At 41.5% G+C, this 17289-nt stretch overlaps 1 protein-coding gene across 1 annotated transcript; it reads right to left on the reverse strand.

Annotated features, from left to right (window-relative positions):
* Positions 1–1290: 1290 nt before the first annotated feature.
* LOC115104621 (POU domain, class 4, transcription factor 3-like) lies at positions 1291–8346 on the reverse strand. The gene is made up of 2 exons (XM_029625979.2): positions 8110–8346; positions 1291–7819 (listed from the first exon to the last, which is right to left on the reverse strand). Exons 1-2 carry the CDS (start codon positions 8227–8229, stop codon positions 6920–6922), a joined length of 1020 nt encoding a protein of 339 aa, XP_029481839.1. The 5' UTR covers positions 8230–8346; the 3' UTR covers positions 1291–6919.
* Between the last annotated feature and the right edge of the window lie 8943 nt (positions 8347–17289).

Here is a 17289-nt window from a genome sequence, read left to right on the forward strand (position 1 = left end):
ATTTGGCAGTGCATCCAACCGGCCTCACAACCGTGGACTGCGTGTGCAAACGGATTGCTGATGTCAACGTTGTGAACAGCATGCCCAATAGTGGCGGTGGGGTTATGGTATGGGCAGGCATAAGCTACAGACAACGAACACAATTGCACTTGATAAAGCACAGAGATACCGTGACAGATCCTGAGACCCATTGTCGTGCAATTTATCCTCTGCCATCACATGTTTCAGCATGATCTGTACACAATTCTTGGAAGCTGAAAATGTCCCAGTTCGTCCATGGCCTACATACTCACCAGACATGTCACCCGTTGAGCATGTGTGGGATGCTCTGGATCGTCATGTACGACAGCGTGTTCCAGTTTGCGCCTATATCCAGCAACTTCGCACGGCCATTGAAGAGTGGGACAACATTCCACAGACCACAAACAACAGCCTGATCAACTTATGTGTCGTGCTGCATGAGGCAAATGGTGGTCACACTAGATACTAACTGGTTTTCTGCTCCGCTCCTACATTTTTAAAAGGTATTTGTGACCAACCGATGCATATCTGTATTCCCAATCATGTGAAATCCATAGATTAGGGCCTAATGAATTTAAATTGACTGATTTCCTCATATGAAACTCAGTGAAATCTTTGACATTGTCTTTGACATTGTTATATGTTGTGTTTTATATTTTTGTTCAGTATAAATATAAATAAAACCAACAGCTTCCTCCCTCTGTTGTCACTGCCACGTTTTACAGTGCAACACTGCGGCCTGCTGGTGGTGCTTCTCACTGACCTATGAACTCATTGAGGCAGAGAGAATATGACTATTCTTGGAGATACTGAATTATTCAGCTTTGCTTAATATTTCATCATTTGTTAAAGGTAAACATGGGTGAGCTACATTTAGTTTGATATATTCTGGAGTGTTGCGCATCCTTGCCTGCCCTTATTTGTATGTCTCAAGGAAACCTCTTTGGCTTAGCTGCAGAGGTCACACTTTATTTGGATAGTCTGGATAGTCCGTCTGTAAATGCTCTACTGATGGTCACACTATCAACAAACTGTTGACAAGCAACTGCTTGCTAGGGTTAGGTTTAGAATAAGGGTAAGCGTTAAGGTTATGGTTAGTAGATAGTTGAAATGTTACTGATAGTCTGTAGAGCAGTGATCCCCAACTGCCGGCCAATTTACCCGCAGGTGATTTTATTTGGCCCCCCAAAAGAAATTGAGCAAGAAAACAAAGATTATTTTAAAATATATTTATTTTTGGACATAAAAGACTAAAAACACCAGAAAATCCACTCCGATATATTTTAATTTTGGAAATCTGTTACAAAGTATTCCCACACATAATAGAGATGTGATCTAATACAAATTTAAGCAAGGTTTAAAATTATGTTTTAGTCCAATGTTATCTGTTTGGGCTTCTTGCGGTCAATTTGCAGTCTAGAAATTATCTGTAATTGTTTTCCGGCCCCCTGACCATCCGCTCAAGAAAAAATTGGCCCGCAGCTGAATGTAGTTGTAGCTTTACAACATCTACAGATGAACTATCCAAATAAGGTGTTAACCGAATATGAAGGAAGGTTTCCCTCTCCCTATCTATCTTTCTATAGTACAGTTAGGATCACAATCCCACAGGGAATCCCTAATAAAACAGTAATGAGCTGGTGCCCAGAGGCTATGGAATCTGCCCTTCGGTTCAATTTGATCACACAGGCTTCCCAGATCGAATCTGATCTGTGCAGGTAGAACCACATATAAAAGCCCCACATAAATGAGCTCAGGAATAGTAGCTATTTGTACGCCTCACCCTGATTCATTGGCAGGGTTTTTCATCTTGTGCTTTGGGGAGTTTAGCCCCAGGGCAGCCTTCAGGCCTGGGGAGCAGGGGACCAATGACTGCATCTGCTGTAGGATAACCCGGGGCCCCTCTATGGACTCGCACTGTTTTCATGTCTCTTCAAAAGTCAGTCCATGGAGAGTGACAGTATGAACTCCTGACAATAATGTGCCTGCAGCCCACTCTAGTGCTTTGGTTTGTACTCTTTCTATGGGCGCCTGTTGTCACAAGACCTTACTGTCAAACTCCACAGGTCACAAAGTGAACCCATCTAATGTGATCGACTTGGAGAAGTAGAGGCGTGACAAGATGGCCGTGCTATTTTGAAAGCTTCTTACCTTTCTCCCTCTCTCGGTTCACTTTTTGGATAAGATTTCTAAAGACTGTGAAGAGATGTGTTCATCTGGTTTCTGCTTTCATGAGCTCTTTCAAGTGCTTTTCTGAGGAAATCACGCCAGTGTGAGTTATTTCTGAGTGGGTTAATCTCATTTCTCAGGGCACTTTTATAATGGAGCGCTGTTAAATTATGCATGCGGTGTATAATACTGTTATTGGAGGCGGTGAATTAAGCAGGTGGCATCCCAGGCTATATGTCCTCCCAGAAGCCCCCTCTCCTCTGACTGTTTAAATTGGGTGGCACAGTGAAAGAAGACATTCGAGCATTGTTTCATACACTTGACTGTAAAAACAAAACTACAAAAAGAGAAAGAAAATATACTTATGCTCTTGGCTTTGCACATATTTATCGTTTCATGTGAGCTATAAGAACAGATTTAAATGTGTATTTTCAGTACTGTGTTTTCCCTAGTAACAAATTGTATCCAAACGGTGATGGTAACTACAGATAGCGAATTGCACACATGCAGCAGCAAACATTTGCATACTGTCAAATTGTAGAATTTAGGTGTTCGGTCCAAGGGTAACCATAGATTTTAGTCTGGACTGTTGTGAGTCTCTGTTGTGCTGGTGCTGAAATGAAGAACAGAGTATCCGTGTGGGAGGTCAGGGGATAAATTGACTGATATAACCACTGCACCATGCATAATGTAGAGGTCATTCAAGAGCCTATGGAGAGAGACAATTCTGGGCAGCTAGCTGTATTGTTTAGTCTTAAGAGAGAGGAAGAGGTTCCATGTAGCCCAGTTAATATTTCAGTGTGCTTAAAAAAAAGACATCATATGATGCAAAATGCATCATACTGTGACACTTTCTGTGTTTTGAAAGTTCTATATCTTGAAAACTTGATTGCTGACATGCAAAACAGTTTGGGACTGTATCAACAGTGGACTAATGAAACAAATACCCAAATATAGATTGAATGGAATTTTTTTACAATTTATTTCCCAGTAGAACAACCTCTGAAATAGTTATGTAACAAGGTTCCTCACATGTAGAGAGTCTAAAAGTGACAAAAACAATCCCCGCCTGGGTGTCATATGTACTCTATGCAACTGGTTAGTACTGTACAATATGTAGGAATGTACACGGATATGATGGTAGCCAAGGTGGGAAGGATTGTTTTTGATAAGGTTGGTAAATGATACAGTGGCCATGGCAAGCATCCACGGTCATACATACACACCTTTGTCACCTTTGTTGAAACATCTCAATAATATGCATTCACCAGAGAGAAAGGTTCGTGAAAAACCCAGGCTGAGGGAAAAGGCAAGTCAAAGAAAAGTGGGGGTAGAGAGAGAGAGGACATGGAAGGAATAGAGGACGCACGAAGTTCACATTTGAAGGGCAGCCTCGTGTTTCCTAGTAACAGAATCCCTCTGGATGAGTCGATGACATGCTGGGGAAGAGCTGTGGGCTGATTCCTGGAATGGCTTGGCATGTGATAAAAGTAGGAGAAGGCTAATAAAATGCACAGAGGTAGCTGTCTGCCTCCAAACGAGTCACATTCTCATTTGTTGCTACTGGCACTTTATAAATAATTGAGATGGCGGTGTCTCGATTCTGCCATCGCCCCTACCTACCCCACTCGCTCTCCTCACTGGGACTGCCGAAGACTTAACCAACCAGGGTAGGCTAAGAGGGAGAGGAGGGGTGTGCAGTGCAGAACACCGTCCGGGAGTCCGTCTGCCGCAATTAAACAGTGCTCTCATCCCCATTCTGTCGAGCACCGTCTCTCACCAGTCCATGAAAACATCCCAAGCAAGCTTAACTCTCTCTCTCCCCCCGTCTCTCTTTCTCTCAAACACTCACTCACTCACACCCACAAATGCAGACATAACAAGCCCACCACCCACCACATCAAAATGTAATATGTGATGATTCAATTGATGTGGTCCAAATATATATTTATAAGTCAACTTATGAAGTTCTAAAGTTATAAAAGTGAATTATGCAATACCTTACATTTTTCATAAAAAAATATTGTTCCTTGACTTGAAAAATACTCTTAAGATTTCAGAGTCTTATTTAAGTTATATTTCGCAGCAAATTTGCAATTGATCTGAAGTGAAAATGCACATAGGAATGTTTAATAAATAAATATGCGGGGGTAATGCAGCTCAATTATTGCATGAGAAATTGCAATACTTTCCAACTGGGAATGAATAATAGAACGGGCCTCACTCGCCACATGCTCCCTGTCTTTGCTAACCTTCAGCTCAATTTACCTCATTGCAAGAGGTTTATGATATCAATAGGGGTATTACAGCGATCAATAATTTACACACGCTTCCTAGCCCAAAAAATATTTAACCTTCCTCTCCAAGTCATTTCTTTAACATTAATATGGTAAGTCTTCAGACATTGGAAGATGAAATATATTCTGAAATTCTTTAAAGTTTGTAAAAAATAAAACAGAAACACATGAAAACAATTATAACAAAACAGTTAGATTGAACAATATAAGCATTTCATTTCATGGTGAAGCTTATTTATCCTGATTTAAAACCAGGATTAATAAGCTGCAGCCACATATCACATGTTCCCAAGACACAGAACAAGAGAGAAAATGTCCATTAGGTTATCCTCATGAGCAAGTAGACGATCTATTATGTTGCTTTTGCCCCTCCTTCAAATGATCCTTTATTAAAATAAGTTACGCATTGCCTAAGCAATTAATCACATTTTAAGATCAAAGAGAACATTACAAATCCACTGATTTTATTTTCAAATGCAAAATATTGATCCTCTGGCTAAAATATCCAGAGAGCCTATTACACTTGGGAGAATACCGTGTGTGGCCTGTAACTTCAGGTTCTAGTGAATAATTTACAGTATATTTAACAATATGTTATTTTTGTTTTTACTTCAAATTAATATATACATCGAATTTACACAAATTGAATCAAATAATGATTTTATTTAAAGTCTCGACCTGCTGTTCCACTTTTACAGAAAAAGTATCCAATACTAAATGACTCATACAACTGCACTTATTCATCAGGAAGAGAATAAAGACAAATGTAATGAAGTGAGTTGGTATTATTACAAGTTCAAACAATAATAGTAGTTTCACATACTATTTCAAACTCCTATTGTATTGTTATTAGTATAATAATATATTTAACTTGAGTACAAAAACTCAGAATATAAAGGGGCAGGGGGAACGAAACACAGATAAAAACCGTGGAAAATTCTCTTGACCTTCGTACTGGTTTAAAAGATACATTGAAATCTTCAAATCCTTACCTGGCATTGTGAGAGTCCCCTCTATCCCTCGAGTCACGAGCTCCCATACACTGTCAGCCCTCCACACAGCTCCAAGCTTCGTTTTATACCAATATATAATTAATATTGCATCATCATTACTTAATAATTTCAAACCCCACGATATAACCCAGTGACACAAGGGCATTAATTATTAACCAATCTAATTCGGACCAATGTCCTGGTAACAGTGCGTCAATGAAAGGAAAACATAAATTATATGTGCATACAATTGTTGCATTGTGTTTGACTTTGGTTTATCATTCAGCAATGAAATATGTACTTTTTTCAATCATATTTATGTGTTATATGAATCGTTTTTAATCGCAGCAGAGAATTGGGAATTCCTAATTGAAACAAGTCATGTTCTCTGTGAAACTCATGGTTTTACAATGATTGTATCGCCTGTAATCTTGAGGCAGGATTTATTCAGACCAGGAACAAACCCTGAGTTAATACTCCCCTAGTCCAACCCGAGAAACAAAATAGATAGTTAAATACAATACTATCATAACCTCACACAAATGGCCAAATTACTTTAAGCTCAACCGAAATGTTTTTAAATTGGTAATAGCCTGTTGTAATAGTGGTAATAGCCTGCAAATGTCTAATTCTCTACAGTTGACTAAAACACAAAATAATCATGCAAAATTTTATCGAAATAATAAATTGCTGATTCAATGGAATTTGAGAAAATATTCAATGATTTATTAATGAAGTTTGAACTTCACTCATTTTGTCAAGTGAAATCCAAGAGTGAAGAAAAATACTCATAGTATTTCAGTGATACTCCAAACTGTTTTACATTTTTCACATCAAAATAGTCCATGACAAAATATGCCGGTTTGACATGCCTTATTTAAAATTAGCCTATTAAAAAAATCAACTCGTGTTGCGTCATAAATAATGTGAATAGTATTTGCCTCGTTTACACATAACGGTAAATAAAGTTCAGCTAGTTCACAAAGAGAGCACATTTATTAGCATTTTTTTGGTGGTTGTGTTACCCCTATGCAGTGAACACACATTCATTCCATCTTAAATATGAATCCTAAACGTCAAAATGGTTAGTGTAATTGATTAAATTGTCCAAACAACTAACATGTTTTATGAGCATTCAACAGGACATATCACACGAGAGAGAAGTCATTTTCTCCCTCTATTTGTTAGGCCCTATAGTTTAGTTCTGTGATTGAAGAGGTGTCATAGGCAGTCATAAAATCAACAACGAACATTTCCTCCAAGAGACCTTTAGCACGATACGTTTAATTCCAAACTAAACAACAGGACAAAAAAAGTGAACGAAATAATTGAAATGTAAATAAATCCTATAGAGTCTCAGTAGTAAATTCCAGTCAGGCATGAGATGTTGATAGATCCCCGTTATCTCTTCAAAATGTCGTATTTTAGGCATTATTTGAACTAATGCACAGCAGAATATTTCATCCTTTTCTGTTTTTGCCGTTGGTTGCAAAACCACACACGAACCACGTTCTTTTTAAGGTCCAGTTTTTCAGCAATTGCAGCAATTTTTTCCGAAGAGGGACGGGGCTGGATAGCAAAATATGCCTCCAAAGATCGTTTCTCAGGTGCGGCTATCGACGTGCGTTTTCGTTTGCGTTCGTTGCCATTGAAAAGGTCTGGCTTGCTGTTTTTCTCCCGGTAAGCAGCCTCAGCCTCCTCGAGCCAGGCTTGGAGGACAGGTTTTAGCGCAATCATATTATTGTGAGAGAGGGTGAGGGATTCGAACCGGCAGATAGTGCTCTGGCTGAGAGAGCCCACCCCAGGTATCTTCAGGTTGGCGAGAGCTGAGCCAACGTCCGCCTGGGTCACCCCGAGCTTTATCCTCCGTTGTTTGAACCGCTCAGCGAAGGCTTCCAGCTCCCTAGGATCCGACTCCACGTCGTTGACACACGACATTCCGTTGTGCACAGACAAGGAGTGCGGATGACCAATGCCCATAGCTTGGTGAAGATGACCCATGGTCTGGAGGTGGTGCTGGTGGGCTTGAGTGGCCATCATAGAGGAATCCGGAGCCCCCATCCCGCTCACAGAGAGACTGGACGAGATGTGATCCAGGAGATCCCCCTCCAAGCTCTGGTTGAGGTGGTGGTGGTGGTGGTGGTGAGGGGTCAGGGTGGTGGAGTGGGTGATGGGCACCGTAGAGGAGTTGGGGTTGCAGGGGACACTACTCATGGTATGGTAAGTCACGTCAGGCTTGAAAGTGTGACTCTTGCCGTGAGAGACAATGTCAGCAGCCGCCAGAGCTTCCGCGCGTGCCAGTGGACTCTCATCAAAGCAACCGAATATATTGCCCTGAAGCTGCAAGCAAGAGTGCGCATATTGAAGTCAGTGGGGAATTCTGTCAACTCAGGATTAAAAAACATTTCAGGAACAGGGAGAACCCTCTTCAAAGCACAGGTCATAAAAATTAATATGAAAGTAGCAGCTTTGCTTAAATAGACATGTGGATGAGAGAGAGGGAGGGGTTGTGAGGGAGAGAGAAAGAACAAGGACGGTAGTGGATAATAAAGTCATTCTGATCCACTTAAAACCTTTTAAATGTCTATTTTTTATTATACATTTGTGTCCCAAATAAATGACTAACATACCTGCGGGGCAGGCAGACACACCCTGCGCATGCCTTCCGAACTCGCGTGCAGGCCAGAGTATTTGGGCTCCTGCAGCACCGGGTGCATAGAGAAATGCTGCTTGCCGTTCATGGTCATCATCTTCGTTGCGCACCTTGCAGGTAAGTGGCCCTGACATAGAGGCAGGCTCGGTTCTCTGGCTCGCTGCTGTTACTGAGCTATTTCAATTGGCAGAACCTCCCGATTTGTCTCTCTCTCTCTCCCCCCACCTGCCCCTTTACTCAACTTACAAGTTACAAATCATGGGAATGGCCTAGGTACTGTGCGCAAGCGTGATGCGCGCTTGGAAGTGAACGCAATTAAATGGCCCATGAAACAAAACGTTTGGGCCTATTAGGCATGTCCCACTGGGCGCAGACGTCATTTCAATAATCTCAATACCTTACTGTATCTAGGCCTCTGTCTGTCTACATTAACTTGTGGTTCCAGGCTTAATGTAATGAACACAGAGAATATAGGCAGTCTATTTTTCTTAATTTGGTCATGTTTCTTCTCTCTTTGCATCAATGATAAAACAGGAGAGTGGTTAGCTTCAGCACCAGTCTTGGCGTCTCGTGATTCCCACAGTTAAATGAGGGAACATGGGCGTTCACATATTCCACACGCTTACATTGTAAATTCGTTTTTGTTGTTGTTGCATATCCCCCTTCCATTGAGAGTGAGGTCACGGACAGGGCTCAACAATTGTTGACCGCGACCATGGAGCAATTAGAGTTAAGTGCCTTGCTCATGGGCACATCGACATACGTTTCATCTAGTGGGTTCCGGGATTCGAACCAGTGACCTTTCAGTTACTAGCCCAACGCTCTTAAACGCTAGGGCTACCTGCCCCATCCACTCTTCAACAATCGGAGGGTGAGGCAAATTAATACCACACAAGTTGTGTAAAAAAAAATACATTTTGAAGTGTGTAGATGAAATAGCCAACACAAATAGACTAACAATTCCCTTACCCAATCAATTTATGCTGAGAATCTGAGACTGTGCAAAATGCAATTTATGTACTAAACCTTTTTCAAAACATTAAAAGAAACAGAAATACATCAAAACATTGTCAAACTTTTCTTCATTGATCAAACTTTCTAATTATAGATGAAGAACAATTGTACTTCACACTACATACTTTTTCAAAAACGAAAGAGCAATCTATTTCGCTTGGAAATATGATTTGGTTTATGTATAAATCCCATGGCTATCTCTCAAGCAACAGCTGGTAAATTGATGTTAACGACATTATTTGGATATGAGTTAACCGAATATAAAGTTTAAAGTTTGATTTTCAAGGGGCCAGTTACTTTAACAATTATTCTGAAACTACATCCCTCTCCTATTTGCTCATACAGGTAACTGCCAAAAGTAAAATAAACACCAACATAAAGTGTGTTAATAGGGCGTTGGGTCACCACGACCCACCAGAACAGCTTCAGAGTGCCTTGGCATAGCTTTTACAAGTGTCTGGAACTCTATTAGAGGGATGTAACATCATTCTTCCATGAGAAATACCATCATTTGGTGTTTGTTGGGGGAAAATAATCTCCCATATGTCTTCAATTAGGTTGAGATCTGGTGAGACACACACACACTTTAAACCCATTATGCTCATTTGGCTGAGTTTCCAAAGGCAAAGGCCCAATTCTAATATTTTTTTCCACTAATTGATCTTTTGACACGTTAGATCTTTTTACCTCAGCGCTTTTTCAGAGCTGATCTGATTGGTCAAAAAACCAATGAGTGAAAAAAATATCAGAATTAGGCTATTAATTGTTAAAGTTAATTGCTACTACAGGTAGCTGCCAAAATAAAGGCAACACCAGTAAATTAGGTATACAAGTATACTGAAAGCAGGTGCTTCCACACAGGTGTGGTTCCTGAGTTAATTAAAGGGATACTTCTGGATTTTGGCAAAGAGGCTCTTTATCTACTTCCCTGCAGTCAGATGAACTCGTGGATACCATTTTTATGTCTCTGTGTGGGGTTTGAAGGAAGTTGCTAACTAGTGCTAGTGCAATGCTAACTAGCGTTAGTTCAATGACTGGAAGTCTATGTTTATCTGCATGCTAGCAGATACCCATGGACTTCCAGTCATTGTGCTAAAGCTACTTTGCTTTGGCTTGCGAAACTACACCTAACTTCCTTCATACTCGACATAGAGACATACAATTGATATCCACAAGTTCATCTGACTCTGGGATGTAGATAAGGACATTGCCAAAATACTGAAGTATCCCTTTAAATTAACTCAGGAACCACACCTGTGTGGAAGCACCTGCTTTCAGTATACTTGTATACCTAATTTACTGGTGTTGCCTTTATTTTGGCAGCTACCTGTATTTCCCAGATAGCCAACAGGCTAAAGCCAAAAGTATTGTAGTTTAATCAGGACTGACCCAAATAGTGATAACTTTTATGCTGATCATCCAATAGGACACACACTTGTTATTTACAGATATGTCTGGTCTTAATCCTCTTCATTGCATTGGGATAGTGTCAGTTCATGATTATCTACATTGGCTAAATCTGATTACTGGATCTTGTAGATACATAAGGCACCTACACACAACAGCAATGTTGGCTGGGCAGGACCTTGCTCTGCTCTCTATCCCCCATCCAGGTGAACACCTGTTCTTAGTGCATTATATCTCATGTGGCAGGCTGACTGTCTCTCCCAGCAGTAGAAAGAAGAGCCAGGCAGGCCAGTGACACAGTGCTTCCATCTGATCCGAGCCACCTTTCCTCCGGTTCCCCAGACAGTGAATAATTCAGCAGCACAGTGGCAGGCATCCATTACCACATTGGCATGTTCTTATTCATTATAGAGATTAAAACAGGCAAGGTCTTTTCTCACAAGGACCTGTTGAGAGAGAGAGAGAGAGAGAGAGAGAGAGAGAGAGAGAGAGAGAGAGAGAGAGAGAGAGAGAGAGAGAGAGAGAGAGAGAGAGAGAGAGAGAGAGAGAGAGCACCTTGGCAGGGTACATACTCTTTTTGTATACAGTAGGCCTACTTTAAGGGAAGTCAGACTCCTCGAACTCCCCTTTATACTTGTATCATTGTCAAGCTGAGGTGCAAAGATGTTCAGAGATGAGTTCTGAATACACAGGACATTGTGTTATAAATCCATTGTGTCAAAAGAACACTATCCTAAAACTTGCTTGATGTTGTTGAGACGGGGATGGGAATAGGGAAGATATTTCATTGGGGTTCAACAGTGAATTCTGGCGTCCCAGAACCACCCCCCTCTATACCTACCCAGTCTCCTTCCCGCTTACTTTGGGACCCAGCTGGGGTATTTTCTCTTCAGCCAGAGCCACTGGCTATCCCTTTCAGCAGCCTCTGACGTTGACTTGATGGCTTGGCGTAAGGCTGGGCCGTGGAAACCAAGGTCCTTCAGCAACCTGGTGGTAGATGTTGCCACAAATCCACAACAGACAACCTCCACTGGGCAAAGCCTCACTTTCCAGTCTAGTCTCCCTGTTCTGCATCTGCTGCAAGCTTAGCATACTGCAGCCTCTTCCTCTCGTATACCTCGTCCATATTATCCTCCCAAGGCACTGTTAACTCCACTAAGTAGACAGCATGCAGAGAGTTGGACCATGGTACCAGGTCTGGTCTTAGGTGGGTAGACGTTACAGTGGCAGGAAAAAGTATGTGAACCCTTTGGAATTACCTGGATTTCTGCATAAATTTGTCATAAAATTTGATCTGATCTTCATCAAAGTCACTACAAGAGACAAACACAATGTGCTTAAACTAATAACACACAAACAATTATACATTTTCATGTCTTTATTTAACACCGTGTAAACAATCACAGTGCTGGGTAGAAAAAGTATGCGAACCCTTGGATTTAATAACTGGTTGACCCTCCTTTGGCAGCAATAACCTCAACCAAACATTTTCTGTAGTTGTGGAACAGACCTGCACAACAGTCAGGAGGAATTTTGAACCATTCCTCTTTACAACACTGTTTCAATATTTTGGGGATGTCTGGTGTGAACCGCTCTCTTGAGATCATGTCACAGCATCTCAATCAGGTTGAGGTCAAAACTCTGACTTGGCCACTCCAGAAGGCATATTTTCCTCTGTTGAAGCCATTCTGTTGTTGATTTACTTATGTGTTTTGGGTCATTGTCCTGTTGCATCACCCAACTTCTGTTGAGCTTCAATAGGTGGACAGATAGCCCAGAGATTTCTGTAAGTCTTTAGCTGACACTCCAGGATTCTTCTTAACCTCATTGAGCCTTCTACAGTGTGCTCTTGCACTCATCTTTGCAGGACAGCCACTCCTAGGGAGAATAGCAACAGTGCTGAACTTTCTCCATTTATAGACAATTTGTCTTAATGTGGACGGACTTTTAGAGATCATTTTGTAACCCTTTCCAGCTTTATACAAGTCTACAATTCTTCATATTAGGTCTTCTGAGATCTCTTTTGTTCGAGGTATGGTTCACATCAGAAAATGCTTCTTGTGAATAGCAAACTCAAATTTTGTGAGTGTTTTTTTATATACGCAGGGCAGCTCTAACCAACATCTCCAATCTCGTCTCATTGATCGGACTCCAGGTTAGCTGACTCCTGACTCCAATTAGCTTTTGGAGAAGTCATTCGCCTAGGGGTTCACATACTTTTTCCAACCTACACTGTGAATGTTTAAATGGTGTATTCAAGAAAAATACAATCACTTGAGTGTTATTAGTTTAAGCACAGTGTTTGTCTATTGTTGTGACTTAGATGAAGAGAAAATCACAATTTATAATACAAATCATTAAAATCCAGACAGAAAATATTTACACAAGCAGCAATCTAATATCACACAGTCAAAACTCTCCGTCGTTTAGTTAAGTTCACCATTGCGATTCTCACTGTTAATAAACATCAGGCGTTTAGTTAAGTTCACCATTCTGCGATTCTCACTGTTAATAAACAGTTGTTGTTGTGAATTAGATGAAGAGAAAATCACAATTTATAACCAATTTATGCAGAAATCCAGGTAATTCCGAAGGTTTCACATACTTTTTCTTGCCACTGTATGCCTGATGAATCTGACAGATTTTCCAGTCTCGGGCCACATTGAGCTGTCCAGCCTTTGTCCTTGGAGAGAGCTTCCTTTGTTTTTGCCTACTATGGACAAATGCTTTTCGTTGCACAGGGTCATATGGGGAGCACAATTGGCCCAGCGTCGTCCAGGTTAGGGGAGGGTTTGGCTGGGGTAGGCCGGCAATTGTAAAATAAGAATTGTTTCTTAACTGACTTGCCTAGTTAAATAAAGGTAAAATCAAAAAAATGCTGCCAGGCACTTCAGTGCTTTACTGTGCCTCCAGGTGTACCTTTCTTGGGAGAGGTTCACTTTGCTTCCAGTCAGGATGTGTCTGAGGGTTGTTGGTGTTGAAAACGGGGGGGCATGATGGATCTTCACCCAACCACTGGTTGGGATTTTGGGGTGACGGAAGCACATTATGTCGATCTTGTTACGGTCTTCCTCCTCTTCATCTGAAGAGGAGAGGCGAGAAGGATCAGAGGACCAAAATGCGGCGTGGTATGTGTTCATAGTGAATTTTAATAAAGAGGACACTGAACACTGCAACACTATACAAAAGAGTAACAAAAACAATAAACCAATGACGACCGTGAAGCTACAAATGAGACCTGTGCTGACACAAGCCACTAACATAGACAATCACCCACAAACAAACAGTGCAACCCAGGCTACCTAAGTATGATGCTCAATCAGAGACAACTAATGACACCTGCCTCTGATTGAGAACCATACTAGGCCGAAACATAGAAATCCCAAATCATAGAAAATCAAACATAGACTGCCCACCCAACTCACGCCCTGACCATACTAAATAAATACAAAACAAAGGAAATAAAGGTCAGAACGTGACAGATCTGACAAGGATTATGCCCTCCATGTTCTCCCACCTGATCCACTGCCCCTGCTTGTGAGAAAGCATTGGCACACCTTGCTGCTTATTCCTGACGGCGCACTTCATCCTTAACTAGCTTCCGCCTCTCTGGAGGTGTTGCCTTGTGCCATTAGGGCCGACTTTCTCTGAGACCGAAGCCTCCACTTCTCTGTTGCACTTTCCCTACGATGTCCCCGTGTCAGAGGGCTGCTTTTGCTTGTTGAACTGCTTCCCTTGGAATCCACTTCTGTCCCGTTGACAAGGTTGGTGAAGCATCTCTCGATGCTGTTTTCCGAGACGGTCAGTGTCATCTCTAGTCTTCCTTTAGTGCATTTGAACTCTGCCAGACCAGAGAGAAGCAGCTCAAGGACTCATTTTCCACAGAGGCCAATGTTGCTGAGGCATTACATTTACATTACATTTAAGTCATTTAGCAGACGCTCTTATCCAGAGCGACTTACAAATTGGATTGTGGAGCTCCTAACTATTTCCTCGTGTAGGAGCAATTCATCCTCCCCATCTTCTCAACCTTTGTGAGGGCACTGTCGTACACAGTTAGCAGCCACATCAGACGGGGTAACAGTCCAAACTGCAGGCACCAAAGCTTCAGCTTACCAGGAAGCATGGATCCGTCAATGCTCTCGAGGCCTCTGATGGTCTCCTGCCTTGAGGCTTGCATCATACCATCTTCCAAAGATTTTGATGGGCTGCTCAGACACCGTTGGTATTGGTTCATCATCGATGAATAATCTTTTGTCAGATAGTTTACCTTTGGTGACGGAGATGCTTATTGACTTACATGGTTTTATCTTCATTCTGGCCCATTTGATGTTATCTTGAGGCTTTCCCAGCCGACGTCTTGTGCATGCCGTATTATTCAAGACGTTACCTTGAATTAAGTATAATGTCCGTCTCTCACATCACATGAACTCTTATTCTTTGACTTCTTAATAACCGTATGCATAATTCAGTAGTCATTGTGGTGTGTTGTTGGCTTGTCATCTGTGTGCATTCCCATTCTGAAAATTGTATCTGACATGTTTTATGGATTTGTTTGGGGTGAGATGTGAAAGCAGCATTCCTCTCCCTGTAAAGCTCTAAAGATTTCCTCCTCCAAATGACCCTCCAATTGTTGTCTGCCTCTCCGCTCTCCTAGTCTGTCTCCACTTTGGACTCTTTGGCACGTGCATGTAGAGTGCTCATCGCCCGGGCGACAGGGGATGTGAGGATGACGAGTGGCTGAGGTTGGTGGTTGACGTTCCGTCCCACGGGGAACCCAACAGTGCTTGCATTAAATCAAATAGACTCTGAGTGTTTTCACTTGAATTCCTAAAGTAAGGAATGTTCATGCATTATTCATTAACATTTGAATATGTCAAAGTCACTGAAGCAAAGTTAAGTTCTCCCTGTTTTGGAATTCTGTTTGGGTGGGTGTCATGGAATAACCTGTTCTCCCATTGTCATACAAATACATCTATAATTAAGCAATAAGGCCCGAAGGGGTGTGGTATATTGCCAATATACCATGGCTATGGGCAGTCCTTATGCATCACGCAACGCGGAGTGCCTGGATACAGCCCTTATCCATAGTAATTTGGCCATATACCACATACCCGAGGTGCCTTATTGCTATTATAAACTGGTTACCAATGTAATTCGAACAGTAAAAAGTAATGTTTTGTCATACCAGTGGAATACGGTCTGATATATCATGGCTGTCAGCCAATCAGCATTCAGGGCTTGAACCACCCAGTTTATAATGTGGTTATATACACTGTGTACAAGGTCTCGAAAGTGTTCCACAGGAATGCTGGCCCATGTTGACTCCATTGCTTCCCACAGGAGTGTCAAGTTGGCTGGATGTCCTTTTGGTGGTGGACCATGATACACACGGGAAACTGTTGAGTGTGAGAAACCCAGCAGCGTTGCAGTTCTCGACACACTCAAACCAGTGCGCCTGGCACCTACTACCATACCCCGTTCAAAGGCACTTAAACATTTGTCTTGCCCATTCACCTTCGGATTGTGTATGCGTGCCATTCAATCTCAATTGACTCAAGGCTTAGATATCCCCTTCATCTACACTGATTGAAAAGGGATTTAACAGGTGAAATCAATAGTTTTCACCTGGTCAGTCTGTCATGGAAAGTGTTTGTTTTGTATACTTAGTGTGGATATGGTGCCCAGTAATCTCAAACCTGCTTATTCAGTACCAAAACATGACTATAACAGAGCTATAACAATCAGGAGTCAGTAGGCTGTCATATACAGAAAGATGTGCAACATTGCTCAACAGAAAATAGCATGAAATCCATGTGATAACACAAATGTGTCAAATCTAGCTGTCACTAGGTGCCAGTAGGAGGTATTCTGACAAAAGAAGTCCCTCCTTGTTGCTTAGAGGTGTTAAGAGTAAGTAAATAAGTAATATTGTGCCAGTGTAAGACAAGTAGGACTAAGGCATTAGGGACCTGACAGTGTTAGATGCCAGTCTAAACAGACATAATTGCTGTACCAGTATGGAAATTATTGTAGTAGTTTAGTGACATGTAGAACCACTGATTATCAGTGACACAGTTGAAGTCGGAAGTTTACATGCGTCTCAGCCAAATACATTTAAACTCTGTTTTTCACAATTCCTGACATTTAATCCTAGTAGAAATTCCCTGTATTCGGTCTGTTAGGATCACCACTTTATTTTAAGAATGTGAAATGTCAGAATAATAGTAGAGAGAGTGATTTATTTAAGCTTTTATTTCATTCATCACATTCCCAGTGGGGTCAGAAGTTTACATACACTCAATTAGTATTTGGTAGCATTGCCTTTAAATTGTTTAACTTGGGTCAAACGTTTCGGGTAGCCTTCCACAAGCTTCCCACAATAAGTTGGATGAAATTTGGCCCATTCCTCCTGACAAAGCTGGTGTAACTGAGTCAGGTTTGTAGGCCTTGCTCGCACACAATTTTTCAGTTCTGCCCACACATTTTCTATAGGATTGAGGTCAGGGCTTTGTGATGGCCACTCCAATACCTTGACTTTGTTGTCCTTAAGCCATTTTGCCACAACTTTGGAAGTATGCTTGGGGTCATTATCCATTTGGAAGACCCATTTGCGACCAAGCTTTAACTTCCTGACGGATGTCTTGAGATGTTGCTTCAATATATCAACATAATTTTCCTGCCTCATGATGCCATCTATTTTGTGAAGTGCACCAGTCCCTCCTGCAGAAAAGCA

The sequence above is a fragment of the Oncorhynchus nerka genome, linkage group LG22, assembly GCF_034236695.1.
Source record: "Oncorhynchus nerka isolate Pitt River linkage group LG22, Oner_Uvic_2.0, whole genome shotgun sequence".
In the NCBI taxonomy this organism is placed as follows: domain Eukaryota; kingdom Metazoa; phylum Chordata; class Actinopteri; order Salmoniformes; family Salmonidae; genus Oncorhynchus; species Oncorhynchus nerka.